A 24,052-nucleotide genomic window follows, 5' to 3' on the forward strand; every position below is an offset into this window, starting at 1 on the left:
ATAGGAAAATTTAAATACAATTCTAGCTGGAAGTTTTAAACACTTTTTTAAAAGCTATTTGGGAAAAAAAAAAAAAAAAAAAGCACGTTTAAGTCAGATTCCTTTGGCTTTCCTTGCAACCTTGTCAAGCTCTTTCCATTCCAAACGGCCATCCACGCAGGAACTCTTCTCACCAATTCACAGCTTAGGAAGACCAAGTAAACACAAAGCTGTTTAGTTGCCAGGCGTGACAGCAGTAAAGCCACACCTTACAACACTAGGCCGAAAATTAGCGCCAGGAAGCAACGCCACCTAGCGCTCCAGAACACTCTACACGCACGTCACCTCCTCCTCCTGACGAAATTAACCGGAGGCGTGGCTGCTACCGCAAATATGCCCGGCCATTTTTTTCCGAATCTCCTAGTTGTACCCCGAACACTAAAAGTCGACGCACAAATTTAGAAGGTACCATTCGTGTAATCTAATCGCCCTATCCAACTTTGAGATATTCTTAGGAATATATATATTGAAAATTAAGTTCTGAGGCCACTTTTTGCATTTACTTTCTATCGTAGTGGCAAGTGTGAGATATATAAGTGGAGATTTGAGGCAGATTATTCTGTTTCCCTGCGATGTCGGGCCTTAACCACTTCGGCTCGTCTACACGTCACTTCCGGAGATCGCGCTCCTGAATACCCAGCAAACTGGTGTGACTCTAACTTGCTGCTTTTCGTTCGTCTTCTGGACAAGCATGGGTCGGAGAAGAGCGCCAGAGGGTGGAACCCTTGGCCGGGCTCTTATCCGCCAGCAAGTTCAACGGAGCCGTAGCCACCGCCACACTGACTCCTGGGTAAAAACGTCTTTCTCAGCCTTTCTGCCTAGTTGTGAGTCTGAACGCTGCGAAATTTACGGTCAGGGTTCTCAGGGAAATATTCAAAGGAAATGATGCCAAAATAGGGTTTCTAGGGATGAATACAGTTGCGCCCCGGTAACGGCGGGGAACCGTTCTAGGCCCACCTCCAGCCCCTCTCGGATACTGAAATGCGCAAATGCTCAAGACCGTTAGAATCGACCAGACGGATAAACAGGCCCTCCTAGCAAGACACAGGGCCCATAGGTGGAGGCTAATGTGATGAGGCCGGAGTGAGATCTTGAAAACCAGGGCAGAAACCAGGGCAAAAGTTTGATATTTATCCTGTAGGCCGTGGAAGCATTTGGAAGTTTCCTCACAGGAATGACGCAAAAACTACTTCTTGTTGTATTCATTTTTCTAAAGAATTGATCCTCCAAGAGCCGCTGGTTGGTAGCAGAAGTACAAAATAACTCAGATTCGTGCTTCACTTTTTTTTTATTCCCTAGTGGTATTACTCAGAACTGGACAGCATTTCTCCAAAGTTTGGCGGGCCTAGTAGCTTCCTGGGCCTGGAAACGGTCATAGCTTTAGGATCCTTGAAGAGCGGATGAAGTGGTTTGATTGATTTGTAATTGTCATTTTGACATTCATTCCTCGAAGTGTTAGAATTCACAAAGTTCTCAGTAAAGAACTGGATTCTAATCCTTACCCTGATTTTTGCTGATTCTGGGGCCTTTGGGCAAACCACCTAGCCTTTTAACCTTCAGTTTTTTTTCATTTATTTGTACCTGTACAGAGCATGTAGCTTAGGATGGTGTTTATCTTATCAAACTGAGGTGTGTCTGGAATCAGAACAGTGAGTGGCAACTAGCCAAGCTTTTCACCCCACAGAATAAAACTCAAGAAAATACCACGTTGTGTGGAATGTAATAAAGGTAACTTTCAGGATTCTTTTGTTTTCACTTCACTATACTGAATGGTACACAGCATCTCACAGTATCTCACAGCATTTAAGTCACTATCCGAAGTGTATTGCTTACTGTGGGTGTCTGTCTAAAAAAGTTGACCAACAGTGGCTGCCAGAACCAGAGTATATGGTTTATGGATTTATAAACCACATATTAGCTCTGCCACTTATTAGCTTATGACTATAGGCAATTTATTCTCTCCAGTTTAATCCTGATGGAGATATGAAGTTTATTTCAAAAGATTTTGAAAATTAAACAAGAAAGTAAAAGGAAAATAACTATTACGAGGTAAGAAAGTACCCATTTAAATGTTAACTGTTACTAGTGTTGACTAAAAGAGCTAACACCACCCTCAAGGCCATAGAATGGTTTTTTGAGAACATAGCGTTTATTTGGATGTGAAGAGCAGAAGAAAGCAGCTGTATGTTTTACTCATAGCTACACACAAGTGAGCTCAACGATGGCTATGATTGGGGTCGACTTAATCTTCAGTCCGTGACTGAACAGAGTTCCCTGGATGACTTCCTTGCCACTGCAGAACTTGCAGGAACAGAGTTTGTAGCTGGTAAGTTGTTGCTGAGTGCCTCCAACACGTTTCTGTCTTTGCTGACTAGATACAAGTAAGTCTACTTGGGGCTGTTTTGCCAATCTTCCTAAAGTCATAGGGAGCTGTTTTTAACCCAAAGGCAGATATCCCAGGAGCAGTGCGGGAGGGTCAGTTGAATTCAACAGGGAAGTTCAAAATGTGCCACGGTTTTAAAATTAAGCTCTAAAAAGTATCTGTGGTTATCTGTCATGTCAAATTCAAGAAACTCAGTCTCTCATCAGGGAAGAGACCAGTTAACATCATGGTGAGTAAGTTCCCATATTAAGTGGGAACATTGGGTAGGAGGTCACCATTGGAAGGAGAAATTAATGTTAAAAAATGATCAAGCATGGGGTTAGAGGGGTGTGTGTTCTGACTGGTGGTTGAGGATGACATGATGAGAATGGTGACTGGACCGGCCAGTATTGATGGTCACATGAGGGTAGTGGATTGCCGTCTTTGCCTAAAGATCAAGAGAACCATTGCTGAAGATGACCTGTTATCCTTGAATAGGATCTCCTCTCAGCATTTGGGTAAGAAGCGTAGCTGGCTCCCAAGTGCTTATCTCACTGGAGTCACCTGCCTCGGAGACTAGGTGGCTGTGTGGAGAGGTGCAGTAGAGAGGCCTGGAGCAGCTTCAGGGGATAAAGCCTAGAGTAGAAGCCTCTGGTTTATATATACACTGGGTGTTTTTTTATTCCTTTAAATTCTTGTACAGCTTAATTGTGAATGTTTGTAAATGTTTTATGTAAATTCTAGCTTTGTAGTAGCTCACCAGTTTGACTGGAGTGCGACTCCTTGCTGAACTTTGCTTTTCCCCTCAGTCCCTTTGGCTTATAATTATTCTCCATGGGTACAATGAGGAGATTGGTTGTAATGAATATTTTCTTTTTTTTTTTTTTCCGTTCCTATTGTTTTATTTCTTTTTTTTTTTTAATTAATTTTATTTTATTTTTAAACTTTACATAATTGTATTAGTTTTTTGCCAAATATCAAAATGAATCCACCACAGGTATACATGTGTTCCCCATCCTGAACCCTCCTCCCTCCTCCCTCCCCATACCATCCCTCTGGGTCGTCCCAGTGCACTAGCCCCAAGCATCCAGTATCGTGCATTGAACCTGGACTGGCATCTCGTTTCATACATGATATTTTACATGTTTCAATGCCATTCTCCCAAATCTTCCCACCCTCTCCCTCTCCCACAAAGTCCATAAGACTGTTCTATACGTCAGTGTCTCTTTTGCTATCTCATTACATACATTCTGTAATGAATATTTTCAATTGCTTCCCATTTCTATTGTTTCTGGTTCCAAGAAATGCATTTAGCATATGGAGTTTTATAAAAATCAGTACTGGAAAAAGTGGTTGACCTTTTGAAACATTTAGTAAAGATCTTTTCCTTTTTTTTAGGTTAGGGAAATCTATGTAGATCAAGAAAGCTTAAATTCTGTTTTAGGTGCTCATATTTTTAGTATTTTAAGTAATGAATTCACCGCCTCTTAAATAGCAGTACTTTTTTTTCCCCCCTATGGACAGAGAAGCTTAATATTAAATTTGTGCCTCCTGAGGCTAGAACTGGACTACTATCTTTTGAGGAGAACCAGAGAATTAAGAAACTCCATGAAGAAAACAAACAGTTCCTGTGTATACCAAGGAGGTGAGTTGAGTAAAAATGTATATCAAAAGGCGTAACAAATCCACTAAATGTAAAATTTTTTATTTGGTGTTCACTTTTTTCTGCTTTCTTTTCTCAACTGCCATTATTAAATCCAGTTATCCTATTCTGTTTTGGTAACTCATGTGGATTTTTTTTTTTTTTTATGATTGTTTCAGACCAAAGTGGGACCAAAAAACTAGCCCAGAAGAACTCAAACAAGCAGAGAAAGATAACTTTCTAGAATGGAGACGTCAGCTTGTCTGGTGAGTGTTCACCTCCATGAAGAATTTTCTTGAAATTTTAAGTTAGGCATGTTGGTGTCCTTGCATTGCTGTTTGCATTTTTAAGGCTTTGTTCTTTTAAAGAGAAATGGTAGATTTCATCTTATAAGTGCAAATTAGTTTGTGTGTGCAAGCCACATTGCTTTGTGCATGTGTTTCCTTGCACAAAGGTTGTGAGTTCATCGCTGCATTCCTGGCCTTTTCTCCTTTTCATATCCTTCTCCCGCCATTTGTCACTCTGGAGTTGATCACCGCTCCCTGGAGCTTTCTTGCAGTGTGATGGATAAACCTCTAGGACTTAAAAGCTTGAGTAGAAAATTTAAATTTGATTTACATATTAACTCAACAGAAAGGATATAAAAATCATTTGACAATTAATATTTGCATGCTTATTTTTTAATGCAATGAATTTGAGTATTTATATCACTTGAAACCTAACTATCAAAATCTAGCAGAAAGATAAACTTCTCATTCTAAAACCAGGTTGGAAGAGGAACAAAACCTGATATTGACACCATTTGAAAGAAATTTGGACTTTTGGCGCCAACTCTGGAGGGTGATTGAGAGAAGGTAGATTACCATTTTCTTCTGGTGTAAGAAGGATGTGGTGATGGTGTTATGTTAGATTTGCATGTTATATATGTTTGTGAGCTCAGAGAGGGGTTAAGGGAACAGGATCAAGCTATACAAAGGGCTACTGAGAATTATTATAAAAACTGAAACTGTGATCCTACATTTCTTTTAAAATATGGGGGGGGGTTGTTATTAATAAAACACATCGATAAACTTAATGATTGTTTTCTGTAAGATGAGTTGTGAACTACCTATAGTTATTTCAGCAAACGTATACGAATTCATACTAGTAACATGGAAAATACAGATGTGAAAAAGAATTGGTGTCTGCTTGCAGAGAGCAAATGTGTTTTGGGGAGGGGTCAAACACCAGGGACACACAGATAGATGAAATGCAATCCTTGCACTAAGTTGACGAAATACTAGTAAAATACAAGATGAAGTGTGAGTCCTGCTGTGTTACAGATGAAGGATCACGGGCCAAGTCAGAGCTGAAGGAACAGTTAGTAGTATTGGGGGAATTTAGGAGTGATTTGTTTCAACTGGGATTTGAAAATAAGAGAATGACTTTGGTAAGTTGAGAATGGGAGATTTTTCGATCATCGCCATATCCTGATAGTTAGAAATTGATGAATCAGCTTTCTTCAATCTCATTCTTTGTTATTGCTAAAGGGTTTTTATTTTTGTCAAAAGAGTGTATGAGTTATTTATAAGGACCCCTTAAATTAACCTTATATTTGAAATGATGCTTTTAACAATAAGCCTTCGGGGAGCAGGGGTGTGTGTGTTTAATCTATAAAATATACCCAGTAAGAACGTTAGGAAACAGGATGCTTTCACTGGGATTCTTGGGAAAGAATATTAGCATATTTAGCATTATTACGAAGAAGAAGGGCTTGGATTAAATTTGTAAAAGTCACTTACATTTCTTTTTAGGGTGATGAAAATGCTCTGGAATTAGTGGTGATAGTTATACAACTTTGTGGCTGTATTAAAAACCACTAAATTGTATACTTTTAAAAGGATGAATTTTATGATAACACGAATTATCTCTTTTTCTTAAAAGTCATTTACATGCCTCCAGCCCATCTTGCTCCCTTGGGTAGAGAGGGTCATTGGGCTGGGATGTGAGGAGGTGAAAATATTAAGGCAAATCTCCAAGCCTAAAGGAAGGGGATGCTATGCTAAGTCACTTCAGTCGTGTCCGACTCTGTGTGACCCCATAGATGGCAGCCCACCAGGCTTCCCCGTTCCTGAGATTCTCCAGGCAAGAACACTGGAGTGGGTTGCCATTTCCTTCTCCAATGCATGAAAGTGAAAAGAGAAAGTGAAGTCGCTCAGTCGTGTCCGACCTTCAGCGACCCCATGGACTGCAGCCTTCCAGGCTCCTCCATCCATGGGATTTTCCAGGCAAGAGTACTGGAGTGGGGTGCCATTGCCTTCTCCGGAAGGAAGGGGAAGGTTGCTGCTAATTGCCAGGCTCCATGCAGACCTTAGATTGACCTAGGTTTGAATGGGGCTTAGGAAGACCCATTATGGTTTTTTGGGGGACTGACGTGGACTGATGTCTCCTTCATGCAGTTAGGATGTATGTTGCTGAAAATGCGCTTTTTTTTTTCCAAAGAGGATTGATAACAGTGTGAAATATTGAAACTTCTACCTTGAGGGAATGCCTCCATCTGCACACTCTTAGTTTATTTTTTAATTCTAGATTTTCTCCTATTTCATATATTGTCTGTCTTTTTCCGTATTTCTTTTTTTCCCTATTTATTCTGGTTTCTGACTTGTGTAAGAGGCTTTCCACAGATATCAAGTGATGTTTGCCATCTGTTCATATTTAAGAAAACAAAGTGTTACAAAGCTGATTGACGAACTTCTGTTTGGGTGATTTTGCCACCAGGTGAACTTCTCTGTGTGGTGACTGAGCAGAGATCAATTTTATTTGGTTGGGATACCCTAAGATGTTCGTATCTAGGGTGTTTTCCCTAGGATCAGTCAGTTTCTTAAAGAGAAGCACTTTCGTCTGTCAGGAACAGGGTAAAGGTGATGATATACTACACGGGGGCTGGGCCTTTGCACCATTTGGGGTATATGTCGACTTACATTAATCCTCCTCTTCAGTATGGCATTTCTTTCCCACCTTCTCCTATGCTTGAGGTCTTAGTTCTAGAGCCTCTCAGGTTCATCTTCTCCACAATAAAGCCTGGCTTCTGCCATTGGGATAGGGGGCTGAGGGGCTGTGGGGTGAAGTGTGGCCGCCTGGCTGAATGGAACAAGGGAATAGACCTAATCACTCCCTGTTCAGAGTGATTTTAGCCCCACACCTTGCCCTTGTCTCAAAAGCTGCATCTGATGCTTCTGATCCTGAGCTTTCTCAGAGCTCTGGAGTGTGAACAGGCCTGCTTCTCATTGACTAACTTTCTGAGTTGCTCTTTTTGTCCTAATGAGTTCCAGCCTTTACTTTCATTTTTGTAGGTCTTGAGAGGGAACAAAGGTAACCATATGAATTTTTCCATGTTTAACGGGAAGGCCCTTATTTTTTATGCCCCTAAATAAGCTGTTTGTTTCCCCAGAGTAAGCCTGGACCTGTTGAAACTTGTAGCTTCAATTGGATTACAGCATCACTTGTTCTGTTGCTCTATCACATGGAAGTGGATCTGAATTACATAAAAATATCATTAAAGTGACTCCTGCTGTGTCTCTTAACAGGAAATATTTATTGATATGTTCTGTAAAGCGGCAGATGTCTCCTGTTTGATAACAGGCTAGCTATGTCATCTGTTTCTTTAAGTTCAAGAATAGTTATCAGAAAGGATTTGGTGTATGACATTTCATTGAAATGCAGGAAACCTCTGAGGCACGGAGGGCAGAATGCTGCTTCTGGTCAGACAGGGCGTTTCCGTTGCGTTGCATCAAGCCTTTGCAGCACATAACTGGCACTTTGCCCTGCATCTTAATTCAGTACACAAAGCATGCCATCTTAAACTTGTCTTCTTACTGGTGTGTCTAAGCTGGTTATTCTTTCTGCCTGTTTGGCAGGTAGACGTAATGTTTATGGACTTTGGTTCATTAGACTTTGTCCGTTTTTTGCAGTCATTTTTGCATTTACTGTTAAATTCTTACAGTTGGAAAGCAGTAGATATTACCTTAAAGAAGGAAATACTAGGACCCACTTAACTAGAGAACTTTTTAAGCATCTTGTCAGAAATTAGCAAGTCTACGAGTTCCTTTACTCACAAGATTATGCTGGAAATTTATTCTGAAGGAAAATGCAAACCCAGATTTGTCAAAAGCTCTGCCCTGAATGGTAGCCTTGATTTAACACATTTCCTTGGTGTTCAGCATAGTTGCATAGGAGTTACTTGAGGAAGAGTGAACTGGACATGGATTGGGAAGACTATTAGAAGGTGCTGGCACATTGCGCAGCTTGTTCCCTCCCAGCGGTGGTCACGGCGTCCTAGCCGCAGAGGCTGAGGGCAGGGAGGATCCTACCGGAGAAGTGCAGTATTTAGTCGTACAGTGCTGGCCTGCTGGTCCCCGCTACCTTTGTGAGGAATTCGAGGGACTTGCTGTCTGCGCGGAAAGTTTTCACATTGCTCCATCATCTTCTGCGTGATGAAAGGGGTTGGATTCATCATTTCCTGCTTCACCATGGCAACTTCAGTTGATACTTCGCTATTTTGAATCTTTGCATTTAAGCACATTCTTGAAACTGGTGGATGATGATTTGCTACATGTCAGAAGGGTTTCAATGAGGTTTATAGTGGCAGCTGTGATCAGGTGATGTATCAGGGCTTTTTGAGGCCTTGCTTAACACAAGTGTAGACTGGGTGCTGAGCATACAGTAGACCTCACCTTGGGTTGAAGTCTTTGAAATAATTCTTTAATCTTTCCAGGAGAGATGATTAGAAGGTATAATTAAAATTTTTATCATATTGAGAGCAGGAAAATGTTACAATTACAGCATGATCTCTGGTCCAGAGTGCTTGAGTTCCCCTTCAAGCTCCATCACTTAGTACCTTGTGACTTTGAATAGACCACTTAGCTGTTCCAAGCTTCAGCTTCTTCACATATAAACTGGAGATAATTCTGCCCATTGAAAGTTAACCCTATCAGCGCCTGACATGGAGAATGTCTGCTCTCAATACTGTTTCCTTTCACTTCACAGTGATTGGCATCTCCCATTTGTTTTTCAGTGATATCGTGGTCCAGATAGTAGATGCTCGAAATCCGCTCCTGTTTAGGTGTGAGGATTTGGTAAGTAAAACGTGACAAGATTCAAACTTGTCCTTGGAGCAGCAGTGGGAGAACTGTGTCACTGACAGCAGTGGCTCTGGGCCAGCCTTTGCACCCTATCCGGTCCCCGACTCCTTCCAAGGCCAGGAGCTTGCATAATGGTGCCCTTCAGACAGATGTTTTCTTCAGACAGTTGTTTCCGTCTGCAGGAACGCATAAACACTTGAACTTTCTAGGTTTTAGTTTAGAATGTTTCTCATTTTTGAAGAGACAGTAAATGAAGTAGCATTTTGCTGAGTTTGGCATATGCCTAGTCCCTTCATCCCACTAAGCTTTCTCTTCTCACACTATAGTTACTACCTTCTGTGGTATTCTACAAATGATCTAAGTTTGTAAAATACTGCAGGGGTCATCATTAAGGTGTGAGGAGCACTAGAAATGAGGCGATACGGGCTTTGAATTAATAAGACTGAACACACATGAAGTATTCCTCCTTCTGTTTAAGGACCATAGTAGAACCATTATTTTAAAATCTACTGGTGAATAGCAAAATTCAAAATAGGGAAACTCTTACTAATTCAGCCTTCAATATTTTTAGGGTATTTCCTAATGGAAAGCTATGGTTGGGAGTTAATTTAATCACTGGGTCTTATTTTCCTTTTAGACTTCAAAAATATTTTTTGTAATAAAAGGTAAGATTATTATTGGCTGTCATCATTTGGCTTGAAAATAGTTCTTGCTGACTGACAAATCAGCAGTTCTTTATTTTTGCTTAAAAGAAACTGTATAAAGAAATGAGAACAGGGCAGGAAAGCATTTCTTTTTTACCCTTTTGTTTTTAATTTAAATTTATTTATTTTAATTAGAGGCTAATTACTTTACAATATTGTTTTGGTTTTGCCATATATCAGCATGTACCCTTTAGTTTTTTATGTGAAGTTTGTAAGTATATGTGACCTAACTTCTTTTCAAAGCCTGCTGAAAGGATCCATAGAATGTACCATGATTAAAAATCTTTTGTATTAGGACTGTTTTAAAACTGGGGACAGTAAGACCTTTTAGTAATAGCTACTAGGGAAAGGGGGTCTTCAGTATAATTAGCCAAATTTTTCCCCATTTGGAGAAATATTTGAATATCTTTGTCTTGCCTAGGAATGTTATGTGAAAACCATTGATGACAACAAGGAGAATGTTATTCTGATAAATAAGGCAGACTTGTTGACTGCCGAGCAGCGGAGTGCCTGGGCTGAATTTTTCGAAAAAGAAAACGTGAAGGTCATCTTCTGGTCAGCTTTGGCTGAAGCCATTAAGCTGATGGGTAACTCTAAGGTAACTGGGACTTCTTCAGGTTGGGCTTCAGGGAGGAAGATTTCAGTTTCTGTTAAGTGCGCTTTGTTTTTTTCTTATTGTTGATTGTGGGGCTTTATTTATAGTAGGATAGTCAGACATGACTGAGCAACTTCACTTTCACTTTCACTTTCCTGCATTGGAGAAGGAAATGGCAACCCACTCCAGTGTTCTTGCCTGGAGAATCCCAGGAACGGAGAGGCCTGGTGGGCTGCCATCTATGGGGTCTCACAGAGTCGGACACGACTGAAGCGACTTAGCAGCAGCAGCAGTAGGGTAGTATGATGACTTACAGAAAAGTGAGTCGCAGAGTTGCTTTCTCTGAAGACACATAATTTTTTTTTTTTTTTTTTTTTTTTGCTTCTGTATTGGAATATAGTTCACTTACAGTGCTGTGGTTGTTTCAGTGTAGCGCAAAGGGATTCACTTCCACGTGCATCAGCTCTTATTCACTCTCTTTCTTGTACAGGTTCTAAGAGACTGAGTAGCTAGCGTTCCCTGTGCTTTGCAGTAGGTGTTCCTTGATGATCTAGTTCTTACATAATAATGAGCATGTTTGAATCCCACCTTCCGGAGTTCATAATTTTTTTAAATGTTAGGCAGAAAGTTGTATAGGACGTTTCCTAATGACTTCACAGTTACTTCTAACAGCAGTCAAAACCAAAATGCAGATGCAGCTGAATGTAGTAACTTCTCTGGACTCAACTAGAATTTCTTTTGACTTTATTTTGAAAACAAAGAAATGAGTTAATACTAAATTAAGATACACCATGTGTTTTAACCCAGTTTTGATAGAAACAGTTTGAGTTATTTTCTAATAAAAATTAATGATAACCAGCTATGGGAAGAACTTAGCAATAACATCTTGGAGCTGAAAGAGACTTAAAGTCGTATCTTTTCCTGTCCACCTCCTTTTGTCTCACCTCTGTTTATCAGCCATTGCTGACTAGTTAGTGGCCGGAGCTGGGTGCTCTGAATACACCCCTTCTTGTTGGTGAGCTCACAAATTAGTGAGCTCTACCTCTGTGAAGGACTTCTTCCCTCCACCTCCCTGGCAGACAGTCACATACTGTCTGCAGCCAGACATACCACATGTCTCATTCTTTTTCTCTCCAGGGTGAAAGTTCTTCATCCAGTCCAATGAGGCTCAGCTCTCCTAACTTTGATCTAAGGCCTCTTACTTTCTCCCTGTGTTCCCTCTTCTGCAGAAGATACATTTTTCTGCTTTGCCGCTCCTTATAGACCTGTCCTCCAGCGCACTCCTCACGCTGAGGGCCTCTCTGCCTGAGTCAGGAGAGCACCTACAAAGGATGGCCACCGATCGAGTATGGTCTTTCAGATGTGGTTTGCCCAGGGCATGTGTTCTTATTTCTTGTAATCAGGATACTCCCAGGAATTCAGAGTTTTTGTTAATTCACCTCCTTTCAAAGGAGCTTATGCTTTTGGCTCGTTAAACCTATGAGCAACCATATCCCTCAAATATTGGGTTGGCCAAAAAGTTTGTTCTGGTTTTCCCGTACTACCTTAAGGGAAAAATCTATATGAACTTTTTGGCCAACTCAGTATTTAAAAGATAAGGTTTTACCAAGCAGAGCTCATCTGTCTTTACATGTGGGGAAAGTTTTTCACTTTATTTTTAGCTCAGCTTAGGACATGTAACTCCTAAATATTAGTGTTTTGCGGACAAGGTAGAATTCATTTTGGATGTGTCATTTGCTTTTCTCTTCTTCCAGCGTTGAATCATCTGCAGATTTTGTGTTGGCCCTTCTGTGTATTCTTAATGTTCATTGATAACGCTGTTGAGTAGTCTGGGGCCGAGGACAGAGTTCTGCGACCTTTCGTGGACTTAATAAGCACAGGTGTACCAATCATTTAAGATGTATTTGAAAGGCTATAAAAGTAGTTGTCGTGCTATTACTGTTGTTAATAAAAGCTAACCCACAGAAAACCTGTTCTTAGCAGGCACTGCTATTCTGAGTACTTTCTGTGTTTTATTTCATCTTCTCCAGAAAGAGTGTAAGTGCTTGTAATCCGTGGGCAATCTGGCTTCATAGGCTGCCCTCTTCACCATGGCTTCTCTTGTTTCAAATCCTTCCTGGAAGTTGGTGTCTAGTTGCAGTGCTGAATAATTATTTATCAATATATCACTCAGCCCTGATACAGCAACCCAGTGGCCCTGTTAAAAATGGGAAAAGGATCAGTTTTACATCTGTGGTATTCCCTGAACTGACAATCAAGGAGTAGATTCCCAAGGGAAACGGAATTTGTTTGCAGGATCTGTTCTCAGGGAATCTTCGCTGCCTCCTGTTGCTGACTGTCAGCTAACTTGTGGAATTGTTTCCCTGTCAGACTGGATTACCAGTGCTTGGTTTATGGAAGATATTCTTTCTTCCTTTCTAAAAGTTGAACCCTATTTATTCTTCCTAAGTCTTCTGAAGTCTCTGTTCACGATTTTCCAGGTTGTTACCAGCTACTGCTGTGATATCGTATCTAATCACATCTGTCATTTGAATATCAAGCATGAACTTATTAAAAATAGATATTCACTATTTTTTCACCTATCTGAAGTTTGGTTCTTTCTCCATGGTTTTTTGGAGAAGGAAATGGCAACCCACTCCAGTATTCTTGGCTGGAGAATCCTGTGGACAGAGGAGCCTGGTGGGCTGCTGTCCATGGGGTCACATGGAGTCAGACACGACTGAAGTGACTTAGCATGCATGCATACATTGGAGAAGGAAATGGCAACCCACTCCAGTATTCTTGCCTGGAGAATCCCAGGGACAGAGGAGCCTGGTGGGCTGCCGTCTCTGGGGTCGCACAGAGTTGGACACGACTAAAGCGACTTAGCAGCAGCAACAGCCATGGTGGTTTAACCATTCTTATTTTTTTTTTAATGAGACTTTTTTTTTAATTGAATACTTTTGTTTTCTCTTGACCATTTGTTAAATTGCACTGTGTTCCCCAAAAGATGGACTTTTCCCTTCTTTCTTTTTTTTTTTTTTTGGTGTGTGTGTAGCAGAGTTTTATTAAAGTGAAAAAGGGACAGATAAAGCTTCTGACATAGACATCAGAAGGGGGTGGAGAGTGCCTCACTGGCTAGTCTTAGCAAGGGACCTGTATATACTTTTTCAATTGGTCCCTTCTTTAAATTTTTGATGTAACTACTGCAAAGTCCTTTTGTTGCCTTTATCATTTTCCTGAACCTAAACTGCTTCAAGCCTTAGTTTTCCTAGTACATACCCATGTTCAGTCCACATTCTTGTGTTCTGCCTCTTTCATACTTTTAAATGATTCAGAATAGTACACAGTGACTTCTTGACATTCATTATAGAAATTGCTTCCAATTCCAAGTTTCTTTTTGAGTCGCCTGAAATGACAGTGAAATCATACCTCTTCTCCCTGACTTTGTTTCTTCCCTAAAATGTAGGATACCTATTTAACTGAGTTCATCATGCCCTCTCCTGTAGATTATTTGGAAATGATAGGTTTGCATCATTTCTAAATCTAAATCAATTCATCCTTATTGATAAGAATTGGTAATACTGTAAATTGTTGTATTTCTGCTTTATTATCCATAAGAATTCAGAATGATTGTTGTTAAGTTGCTAAGTCATGTCCAATTCTTTGTGGTCTCATGGACTGCAGCACGCCAGGCTTCCGTGTCCTTTACTATCTCCCGGAGTTTGCTCAAATTCATGTCCATTGAGTCGACAGTGCCATCCAACCATCTCATCCTCTGTCGTCCCCTTCTCCTGCATTCTATCTTCCCCAGCATCAAGGCCTTTTCCAGTGTGTCAGTTCTTCATATCAGGTGGCCAAGGTATTGGAGTTTCAGCTTCAGCATCGGTCCTTCCAATGAATATTTAGGACTGATTTCCTTGAGGATTGACTGGTTTGATCTCCTTGCTGTCCAGGGGACTCTCAAGAGTCTTCTCCAACACCACAGTTCAAAAACATCAATTCTTTGATGCTCAGCCTTCTTTATGGTTTAACACTCACATCCATACATGACTACTGGAAAAAAAAACCATAGCTTTGACTGTACAGACCTTTGTCGGCAAAATAATGTCTCTTCTTTTTAATATGCTGTCTAGGTTAGTCATAGCTTTTCTTTCAAGGAGCAAGTATCTTTGAATTTTATGGCTGCAGTCACCGTCCGCAGTTATTTTGGAACCCAAGAAAATAAAGTCTGTCGCTGTTCACATTTTTCCCCATCTATTTGCCATGAAGTGATGGGACCAGATGTCATGATCTTAGTTTTTGAATGTTGAGTTTTAAGCCAGTTTTTTCACTCTTCTCTTTTACCCTCATCAAGAAGCTCTTCAGTTCCTCTTCACTTTCTGTGATTAAAGTGGTATCATATGCATATTTGAGGTTGTTATTTCTCCTGGCAATCTTGATTCCAACTTGTAATTCATCCAGAAGGATTAATATACCCATGAATTGTAAATGATTTTTACCATTCTGTTTCCAAAAAAAATCATTGTTTGCTGAATAATTTCCATGCACAGCATTGTTTTGTTGCTCTCATGTTTCACACACAGGGACCTGTGCTCCATGGTGCTATGATTTATTAAAGGCAGTTATAAAAGAAGAGTTTCCTTAACTATGAAAATCCCTGTCTTTGAAAATGCAAATATATATTAATTATAAATTATACCCATCTTGCTTTGTGCAAAGAAGAGAATGTTAACTGTTTTACTGTTAATGAGAATGCTTTTATTTTATTCTACAGTCCATTGCAAAAGTACTGCCAAGGAAATCAGCTTGACACAGACTTTTCTAAATTCTTACTCTCTTTTTAATAGATAAAAGAGTTATCTATTAGGATCAAGGTGTTCAGGGTAGTATGGCCTTAAACAAGAGTTATCTATTAGAAAAATAATAGATGTTATTTGTTCAAAGTTCAAGTAAGAAAAATGTGTGATGTGAAGGTCCACCTCTAGAGGGCACCACTGTTGATAGTTCAGTTATATTCTCATGTTATCTCGTCTCCTCCGTCTGTCACCTTTCCTCTTCTTCACAATGTTTTTTGTCCTCTGTTCATCTTAGATAACCAACTCTGAGTGTTTTCACCAGAGTGAAAAGTGCAGTTGTTACACACTTCTGAACTTATGTGGTTTCTGTTATTTCATCAGGAAGAAGTAAACGGAGACACTGGAGAGGCTATCACAGCCGAGTTTGAAAACTCCAGTTGCGACGAAGCTGAAATTCTACACAAAGAGACTGAACATCTTTCACTTGGTGAAGCTGCCAGTAGTGAAGAAGATGAGAGCGAGTATGAGGACTGTCAGGAGGAGGAGGAAGACTGGCAGACGTGTTTGGAAGACAGCAGCAGCCCTGATGAGGAAGCCTGTGGCCAGGACTGCAAAGAGGGCCATTCTGAGGCTCAAGGAAGGAACACCCCACAAAAGAGACAAATACACAATTTTAGTCACTTGGTATCCAAGCAGGAATTGCTCGAGGTCTTTAAGCAGCTGCACTCTGGAAAGAAGGTGAAGGATGGACAACTTACTGTTGGACTGGTAAGATGAGATAGGTCATAAAATTGATTCATGAGGGTCTGTATTCCCACTGCACTGGAGCCCCAGAGACCAGTCAGGCCCTGGTGTCACAGGGAACACTGAAGCCTTCTTGTTGCCCGTGGGCGTCGTGGGAGCAGGCCGTGTGTGACAGGCAAAGCCCAGCTCCAAGAGTGAACTTTCTCAAGGCTTAAACTGGTTATACCCCTCTTCGTATTAGTTACCTTCTGCAGTCTCCCAGTTAGTCCCTACAGGATTCGTGACTTACAAGATATACCAGAATGCAAACTTTTAAGGTTGTCTTCTGCCCTCTGATCCAGTGTTCTTTCCTTTAGGTAGGGTAGGCTTTGGGCATCCTGTGATGCAGGCTTTTTAGATAGGGTAGGCTTTTGGCATCCTGTGAAGATTGCCAACTTTTACTGTAGACATTCCATCTGACTCCCTTCTAGGTGGGCTATCCAAACGTTGGTAAGAGTTCAACAATCAACACCATCCTAGGCAACAAGAAGGTATCTGTGTCTGCTACGCCTGGCCACACCAAGCATTTTCAGGTATTTCCACAGCATCAGCCTCTGCATTTACTCCTCAGACAGTTCCTCCCTCTGAGTATTTTCTGGAGTTCTTTGCCACTCGTGTGCTGCTCTTCTTCCCCTTCCTGTGCCGTGTGCCCAGCCTAACCCCCTTACTTGTCCTTCAGACTCTCTATGTAGAACCTGGCCTCTGCCTGTGTGACTGCCCAGGCCTGGTGATGCCCTCCTTTGTCTCTACCAAAGCCGAAATGATTTGCAGTGGAATCCTCCCGATTGACCAGATGAGAGACCATGTCCCACCTGTATCACTAATATCCTTGGTGCTATGCCAAAATTGTGGTTGTTCTGTGTATATTGGAGCTTCAGAAAAATCTGGGTAATTAAACAGGGGAGGAAAAAATAATCCCTCCTTACATAATTGTAAGGATTAGAAACAAAGATTGTGTGACTTATCTCTGAATTAGGATTATCTCACAAATCTGTAGTGTATTTAGGTAAAAATTTGTCATCTTGAAGTCTGTTTCAGAGATAATATTTTTAAAGGATACATTTGGAGGTGCATACATTTGGTGCATAAGGCTTTTTTTAAAAGAGGGACTGAAAGTCTTTTAAAATTAAGAATAATCATACTTCTTAGGAGAGGTGGAAAGTTTTTTGTCACCATGGTGCTGAAATACAGTGTTCTTAGAAGATGCCATGGGGAGGAGGAAGAGGGTCAGTTCAGAGAAGTAGATTCCTTGACAAGCTTATGTTTGCCAGAATATTCCAAGACATGTTTTAGAAGCTACATATGGCATTGACATCATAAAGCCTAGAGAGGATGAAGATCCCTGGCGACCTCCAACATCAGAGGAACTGCTGACGGCTTATGGATGTGAGTGGTGATTTATTTTAAAATGTGAACAAAAAATAACAATATAATTACTGATAGAAGTACCCTGCAAAGATACAAATTCAGAATTTTCCCTTAGCATTTTGTCATCTTTCAGGGTTGATATTTCTGTGGTCCTGTTGGTCTTTCCTGTGGAGTAGCCTCCAGGTAGCTGACTTGGTAGTGGTTTTGGGGTCTGGCAGTAAAGGAGGGGGAGCCGGCTGCTGCCTGAGTGGTATTTTATTTCATGTTAGGTGCTTTTTAGAGTTAGAGAAGGAGGTGTGCTATATTCCTTGCCTCTTCCCCAGGTTTTAATCGCAGAAATCAGTGCCTGGGAGACGTGTCTTCCCAGGCTTTGGTGGTTTCAGGCCCTTTCCGGTAGGAGGCCTTGGACCCAAGTGTAGATGTAGGGGTTCTGATCTGAGGCTCTGTTGGCTTTTCTTCATGGGAGCTCCATGTAGAACCTTTCCAGGTGGTGGTAGTGGTAAAGAACCCGTCTGCCAGTGCAAAAGACATGAGAGATGAGGATTCAGTCCCTCGGTTGGGAAGATCCCCTGGAGGCGGGCATGGCAACCCACTCCAGTATTCTTGCCTGGAGAATCCCATGGACAGAGGAGCCCAGCAAGTTGTAGTCCATAGAGTTGCACAGAGTCAGACATGACTGAAGCAACTTAGCATACACACACATGAGAATTATCTTTGTCATTTCTCCAATTGACTGTGATTTACGTATTTTAAACACAAACTTTAATCTGGAGAGACCTGTATCTACCTAAAGAAATACCAGTGTTAAAAAGTTTCCATGTATATGTATCTTGCCTTTCAAGAAATTGCCCTCAGCCAGGAAAGAGTTCAGGTTATTTGAGTGTTTCCTGACAGAGAAAGGTGATTTGATATAAACCACAGTTAAATCAGACCTTGAATTTTTGCCTTAGTTGAGATATTTTAAAGAGGATGGATACTAAGCACTTGTGGTAAGACTAGTATAGTCACAAAATCATAGGACAAGAAGGGGTCTTAAAGATTTCCCCGTCTCTCCTCTCCCTTTCCTTACAACAAGTAATCTGAACTCTGAACATGAAATGACTTGCCTAAGGTGGTGTCTGGTCAGTGGCATAGCCTCAGTGAGAACCTAGGTTTCTTTCCTAATCCATCTCTCCCTTGTGCTGGCCTGAAAGATGGGGAAAAGTAGACTTTGTATCAGACTTTCCATCTGGTTTGATATCCAGATAAAACTGAAAGTAATATGAGTCTTTTCAAATTTTTCATCTAATTCTCTCTGGTAAATCAAAAAGTGAGGACAAAGCCAGTTTGTAAAAACACATGCCTAAACATTCTTAAAATACTAGTACAATCCATCATCTGTCCATGTATTTGTTAACCATTTTATCTTCTAAGAATCACTTTTTTGTATGCATCATTTGTGTCTTAATGATTTGTAGCAATTCTTTGCCACCTATGTTTCAAATGTTTTTCTTGATGTGTATTTTCTTTAGCCCCATAGAAGTCAGTTTTGTTCGGTTTTTAGTTTTGTTGGGTTTGGTGTTTTACTTGGGAAAAGCTGTTTTCCTATAATTTTTTTTTAATTTTTAGATTTTCATCCTCCTTCAAAGGTATCTTTGTGTATAGTTGTAACTGCTTTCTTCTAAACTAAAAGACCCAACAGCATAGGGCTAGTAGGAGGAGCTGGGTTTTGAACCTGTCAGCTAAAGCCTGTGTTATTATCAGCTCTGCTCTGTTGCTCCCTTCTAATTGGATTAGTATTAAAGGGATCTTTGTTGTATGTTTGGGAAACTGAAAAAAGTGTAGGTGTGTCATTAAATAAGAAAACTTGATCTGTTGCTTTTGGTTTTGCTGATAATGACAATGTAGCATTCTACAAGTAGCCTCCTTGGATCAGTGTTTAAAATCAAAGAGATGAAAGAAATAACTAGAGTAGAGAGAGACTGAACGTGTCCGTCACAACATGTTGCTAGGCGTTTGTCAAAAGATCAGATGCACCAGTATAGTCGGTCTTGGATTGTCAGATAGATTTGTAATGCTAACCAAAATGTTTTCTACATTGTTAATTGATTTTTTTAAGGTAGCATAAGAATGCAGTGTAGTAATAGAAAAGGCTAGATTTCCATTAACCTCAAGTTTCTTTATTACAGTGTCTTCTAACTTAGGTTTTACAAAATTCATTTCCCCTCATAGGTATGCGAGGATTCATGACAGCACATGGACAGCCAGACCAGCCTCGATCTGCACGCTACATCCTGAAGGATTATGTCAATGTAAGTGAACGTTGCCTCTTGTTCCTCTCCAATAAGTAAGTAGGTCTTTTTCCATTGCCTGTGTTTAGGGTAATGGCAACCAGCTGGGTTAAAAAAGAGATATTTTCTCTTTGATACTGTTTTATAACTGGAATTATACTCTTGATCCAGGGGAGCCAGCATCATATAAAACATGGAAAGGACTGACATGATATGAAATAGATGAACATCTCTGAATATCTGTTATCAGTAAAGGTGATAAAGTATGTAAGTCTGTGAGCTATTATTTTCCTGTTACAGTGAGGACATAGTAAGTTTTGGGTTTTTCTCATCAGCAAAATAGGAGTTCATAGTACCTATCTCATGAGATTATTATGGGAAATAAATGAGAATGGTGATATGAGTTGGAGACAGACACCCCCATATACACAAACACCACTTAGCTCAGTGCCTTGTGTAAAGTTAGCCCCGGTAGTTTTTATTAACAGTAGTAGTAAGCTACTTCTTTCCACAAAAAGTATTCCGGGAGGCTCATAATAATTGGCTGTGAGGATGTCGCTTTATTCCCTCCTCTTCTCAGTGTGTCATCAGTGGGGCTTTGGGGCACAGAAGTGAAAGAGGACAGCCGTGTTCTTTTTTTTCTTAATTTAGGAAGAAAACAGTTAATAGAACACTTGTATGGATGAATTATTTATTAATTATTCTTTGCCATCTGTCAATCTGTGAAGAATGGGTGGTGGTTGTGTTCAGTCGCTCAGTTGTGTCCGACTCTTTGCAACGCCATGGACTGCAGCGTGCCAGGCTTCCCTGTACTTCACCATCTCCTGGAGTTTGCTCAAACTCATGTCCATTGAGTCTCTGATGCTGTCCAACCATCTCATCCTCTTTCACCCCCTTTCCCAGCATCAGGGTCTTTTCCAATGAGTCAGTTCTTTACATCGGGTGACCAAAGTATTGGAGCTTCAACTCCAGCACAGTCCTTCCAATGAATATTCAGGGTTGGTTTCCTTAAGGATTGACTGATTTGATCTCCCTGCTGTCCAAGGGACTCTTTAAGAGTCTTCTCTAGCATTACAGTTTGGAAGTATCAGTTCTTCAAAGCTCAGCCTTCTTTATGATCCAACTCTCACACCCATAACATGACTTCTGGAAAAACCATAGCTTTGACTAGATGGACCTTTGTTGGCAAAGTGATGTCTGCTTTTTAATATGCTGTCTAGGTAGAGGATGGGGGAAATGAGTTAAAACACAGCACAGTCTTTAGAGAATACATGGTAGGAAGAGGAAACTTGGCGCCCAGCAAACGATGGCATTAGGCCCAGAGTCCCCGTTAGTGCAGCCACACTGTCCAACTGCATCCTGGCTTTTGTTTTGGAAAATATATCAAGTATAGGGCTTCCCTGATGACTCAGTCAGGGAAGAATCCACCTACGGTGCAGGAGACTGCCTGCAAAGCAGGAGACGTGGTTCAATCCCTGGGTCAGCAGATTGCCCTGGAGAAGGAAATGGCAACCCACTCCAGTATTCTTGCCTAGGAAATCCCCTGGACAGAGGATTCTGGTGGGCTACAGTCCATGGGGATGCAAAGAGTTGTTCACAACGGAGTGACTAAACCCCCAACTACCACATTAAGTTTTGGATTGGCCAAAAAGTTTGTTCAGGTTTTTACATAAGATGTTACAGAAAAACCCCAAACAACTTTTTGGCCAACCCAATATAATCACGTACTTGTACTGAGGAGTACATTAAAGAAGATAAAGAGGGGCACAGAGAAGAAAGGTTACATTCTAAGTTAGGACTATGGAAGGAGTGAGGCCTCTAGAACACTAAGGATCGTCTTCTGGGTGTTAGGATTGTCTGGTTGCAGTGACCAGAACCCATCTCGGCTGTCAAAAGAACAAAAGTTCCATCAGTGTGCCCTGGGGAGAGGCCACCTCTGTGAACTTCACACAGGTGCTCTGATAACACATGTGTTATCTCTGCAGGGTAAACTCCTGTACTGTCATCCTCCTCCTGGCAGAGATCCTGTGACCTTTCAGTACCAACACCAGCGACTCCTGGAGAAAAAAGTGAATGGTGGGGAAATAAAACTGCAGGTGGTTAGAAATAAAAAGGTATATCAGATTGAAAATGTAGTGGACAAAGCTTTTTTCCATCAGGTGAGTTTTAAGTTTTTTTTTTTAACTTCTGATCCAATACACTTTATTGAAACAGCTTTATTTAGTAATAGCTTTATTGAAATGTCATTCGCATATCATTGAATTCACCCTATTAAAATACATGATTTAATAGTTTATGGTGTATTCACAGAGTTGTGTTAACCATCACCACCATCTAATTTTAGAACATTTTATCACTCCAGAAGGAGACCTTGTACCCATTAACATTCACTCCCCATTCCCCACTTCCACTAGCCACTTCCAACCAGTCATCCACTTTCTCTATAAATAGATTGTTCTGGACATTTCATATAAATGGTATCATATACTGTATGATCATTTGTGGCTGGCTTCTTTAGCAAAGCCTAACAGCTTCAGGGTTCATTCACGTATCCGTACTTCTTTTGCTTTTTATTGCCAAATAATATTCCATTAAATGGAATATACCACATTTTGTTTATTCGTTTGTCAGTTGATGGATATTTGGGTTGTTTCCACTTTTTGTATATTATAAATACAGCTGCTGTGTACATTCACGTGAAGGTTTTTCTGTTTACATGTATTTCATTTCTCTTGGGTGTATACTTTGGAGTAAGATTACTGGGTCATTGGAATTGCTCTATATTTAACCTTCTGAGTAGCTGCCAGACTATCTTCCAAAGTGGCTACACCATTATACATTCCCACCAGCAATGTATGAGGGTTCTAATACCTCCACATCCTTGCCAGACTACAGAAAGGTAATGATATTTAAGCTAGGCTTTGAGAAACAAATAAAAATGTGTCAGTGGGAAGATGTGATGAAATTTCCAGGCAGAAGGAGTAAATGAACAGAGGCAAAAAGATACGGGAGTGTGGGTTTTATCAGCACCGAACTCATGTTGCAGGTGACCCTGTGTGCCACTGGAAGGAATATGGACTTGATTCCCCAGTCTGCAAGGGGCGTTCAGAGATCTGTGAGGACAGGACTTAGAGAGATACAGATTAGAGAACTCTAATAGAAGTGTGGACTCTGGACTCAACGAGTCTTGCAGTGGTCCAGTAAAAGCCAATGAACATCTGGGTTAAAGCAGTGGGGATGGATAAGAGGGGAGGATATATAAAGTTCTAGAGACTGGAGTCCATGGAACTCAGTGCCTAACTGTTGTGACAGATAAGACGGAGTGTGTCATCTTGGGGGCTGAGCAGGTTCTTATACCACTGGCTGAAATAAAGAATGTAGAGTCAGCTTCTAACTAACTGAGTTACACAAGTAGAATTTTGATATCAAGAGAGATTTCCAGAAAATAGCTGGTATTACGAGTATTGATATAGATGGTGTTTGAAGCCATGGGACTAAACAAAAGTTGAAGGCAGAATGAATTGAAGACAAAACTCTGAGAAACTTATTTTGGGAATGGGGAGAGAAAGAAGAGCAATGAGAGATGGAAGTCCACTATCCTGGAGTTCTCCACAAACAATTCTGTGTGTATCCTCTGAAGGAGACTGCTGACACCGCCATTAATATCTTCCCTTATTCCCTAGGAAAATGTGAGAGCTCTGACCAAAGGAGTCCAGGCTGTGATGGGCTACAAGCCTGGGAGTGGCTTGGTGACAGCAGCTGCTGTGAGCTCTGAGAGGGGGCCTGGGAAGCCCTGGAAAAAACACGGCAACAGAAATAAAAAAGAGAAAAGCCGCAGACTCTATAAGCACCTGGATACGTGAACTTGGACTGCAACGGAACTGGCACCTTTGCTGTGCATCTGTGGTGCTACAGGGTGGACCCTTGTGATGCGCACACAGCAGTCGGTGTTAAGACCAAGGGGCTCCTTAGAGTACCAGCTCAGACTAGCAGTTGTCTCAGATTCCCAGAACCCTGCTCCTTTGAAAGGCTGAATTTAAGATGAGGGAATTTATGATGTATATTTGTGTAAATATATACACAAATGCAGAGTAATTTATAAATTGGGAATTTTGGGGAAAGATATTAAAGTTCAGTTGCTACTTGTGAGTTTTTTATTGGCTCATATAGATTTATTGCTATTTGGACATTTCACATTCTTTAAATGATTTTAATTTGCTGAAACCTGGATGGATTTTTTAGTACATGATTAAATTTGTGATACTTAACCTCACACACATACCCAGCTTATGCCCCTGATATGGCAGAAGGCATATCAGATCTTAGAACAGGGTTTGACATGGATGAGTTTTAAAGCCTGTGGAGAGCATGACCTACTGAAGATTTGAGTG

At 40.8% G+C, this 24,052-nt stretch overlaps 1 protein-coding gene across 1 annotated transcript; it reads left to right on the forward strand.

Annotated features, from left to right (window-relative positions):
• Positions 1-648: 648 nt before the first annotated feature.
• Positions 649-23,810, forward strand: LSG1 (large 60S subunit nuclear export GTPase 1). The gene is made up of 14 exons (XM_005903398.3): positions 649-829; positions 2,239-2,365; positions 3,926-4,046; positions 4,223-4,309; positions 4,811-4,897; positions 9,097-9,157; positions 10,289-10,465; positions 15,622-16,008; positions 16,455-16,556; positions 16,703-16,855; positions 17,295-17,409; positions 19,603-19,682; positions 21,647-21,820; positions 23,345-23,810. Exons 1-14 carry the CDS (start codon positions 731-733, stop codon positions 23,522-23,524), a joined length of 1,950 nt encoding a protein of 649 aa, XP_005903460.2. The 5' UTR covers positions 649-730; the 3' UTR covers positions 23,525-23,810.
• Positions 23,811-24,052: the final 242 nt, after the last annotated feature.

This window comes from Bos mutus, chromosome 1 (genome assembly GCF_027580195.1).
Source record: "Bos mutus isolate GX-2022 chromosome 1, NWIPB_WYAK_1.1, whole genome shotgun sequence".
Taxonomy (NCBI): domain Eukaryota; kingdom Metazoa; phylum Chordata; class Mammalia; order Artiodactyla; family Bovidae; genus Bos; species Bos mutus.

Coding starts and splice junctions, on each gene's coding strand:
- LSG1 (XM_005903398.3), top strand. CDS start 731: ATGGGTCGGAGAAGAGCGCCAGAGGGTGGAACCCTTGGCCGGGCTCTT. Junction 830..2,238: donor ACCGCCACACTGACTCCTGG/GTAAAAACGTCT, acceptor TTTTACTCATAG/CTACACACAAGTGAGCTCAA. Junction 10,466..15,621: donor AGCTGATGGGTAACTCTAAG/GTAACTGGGACT, acceptor TTATTTCATCAG/GAAGAAGTAAACGGAGACAC.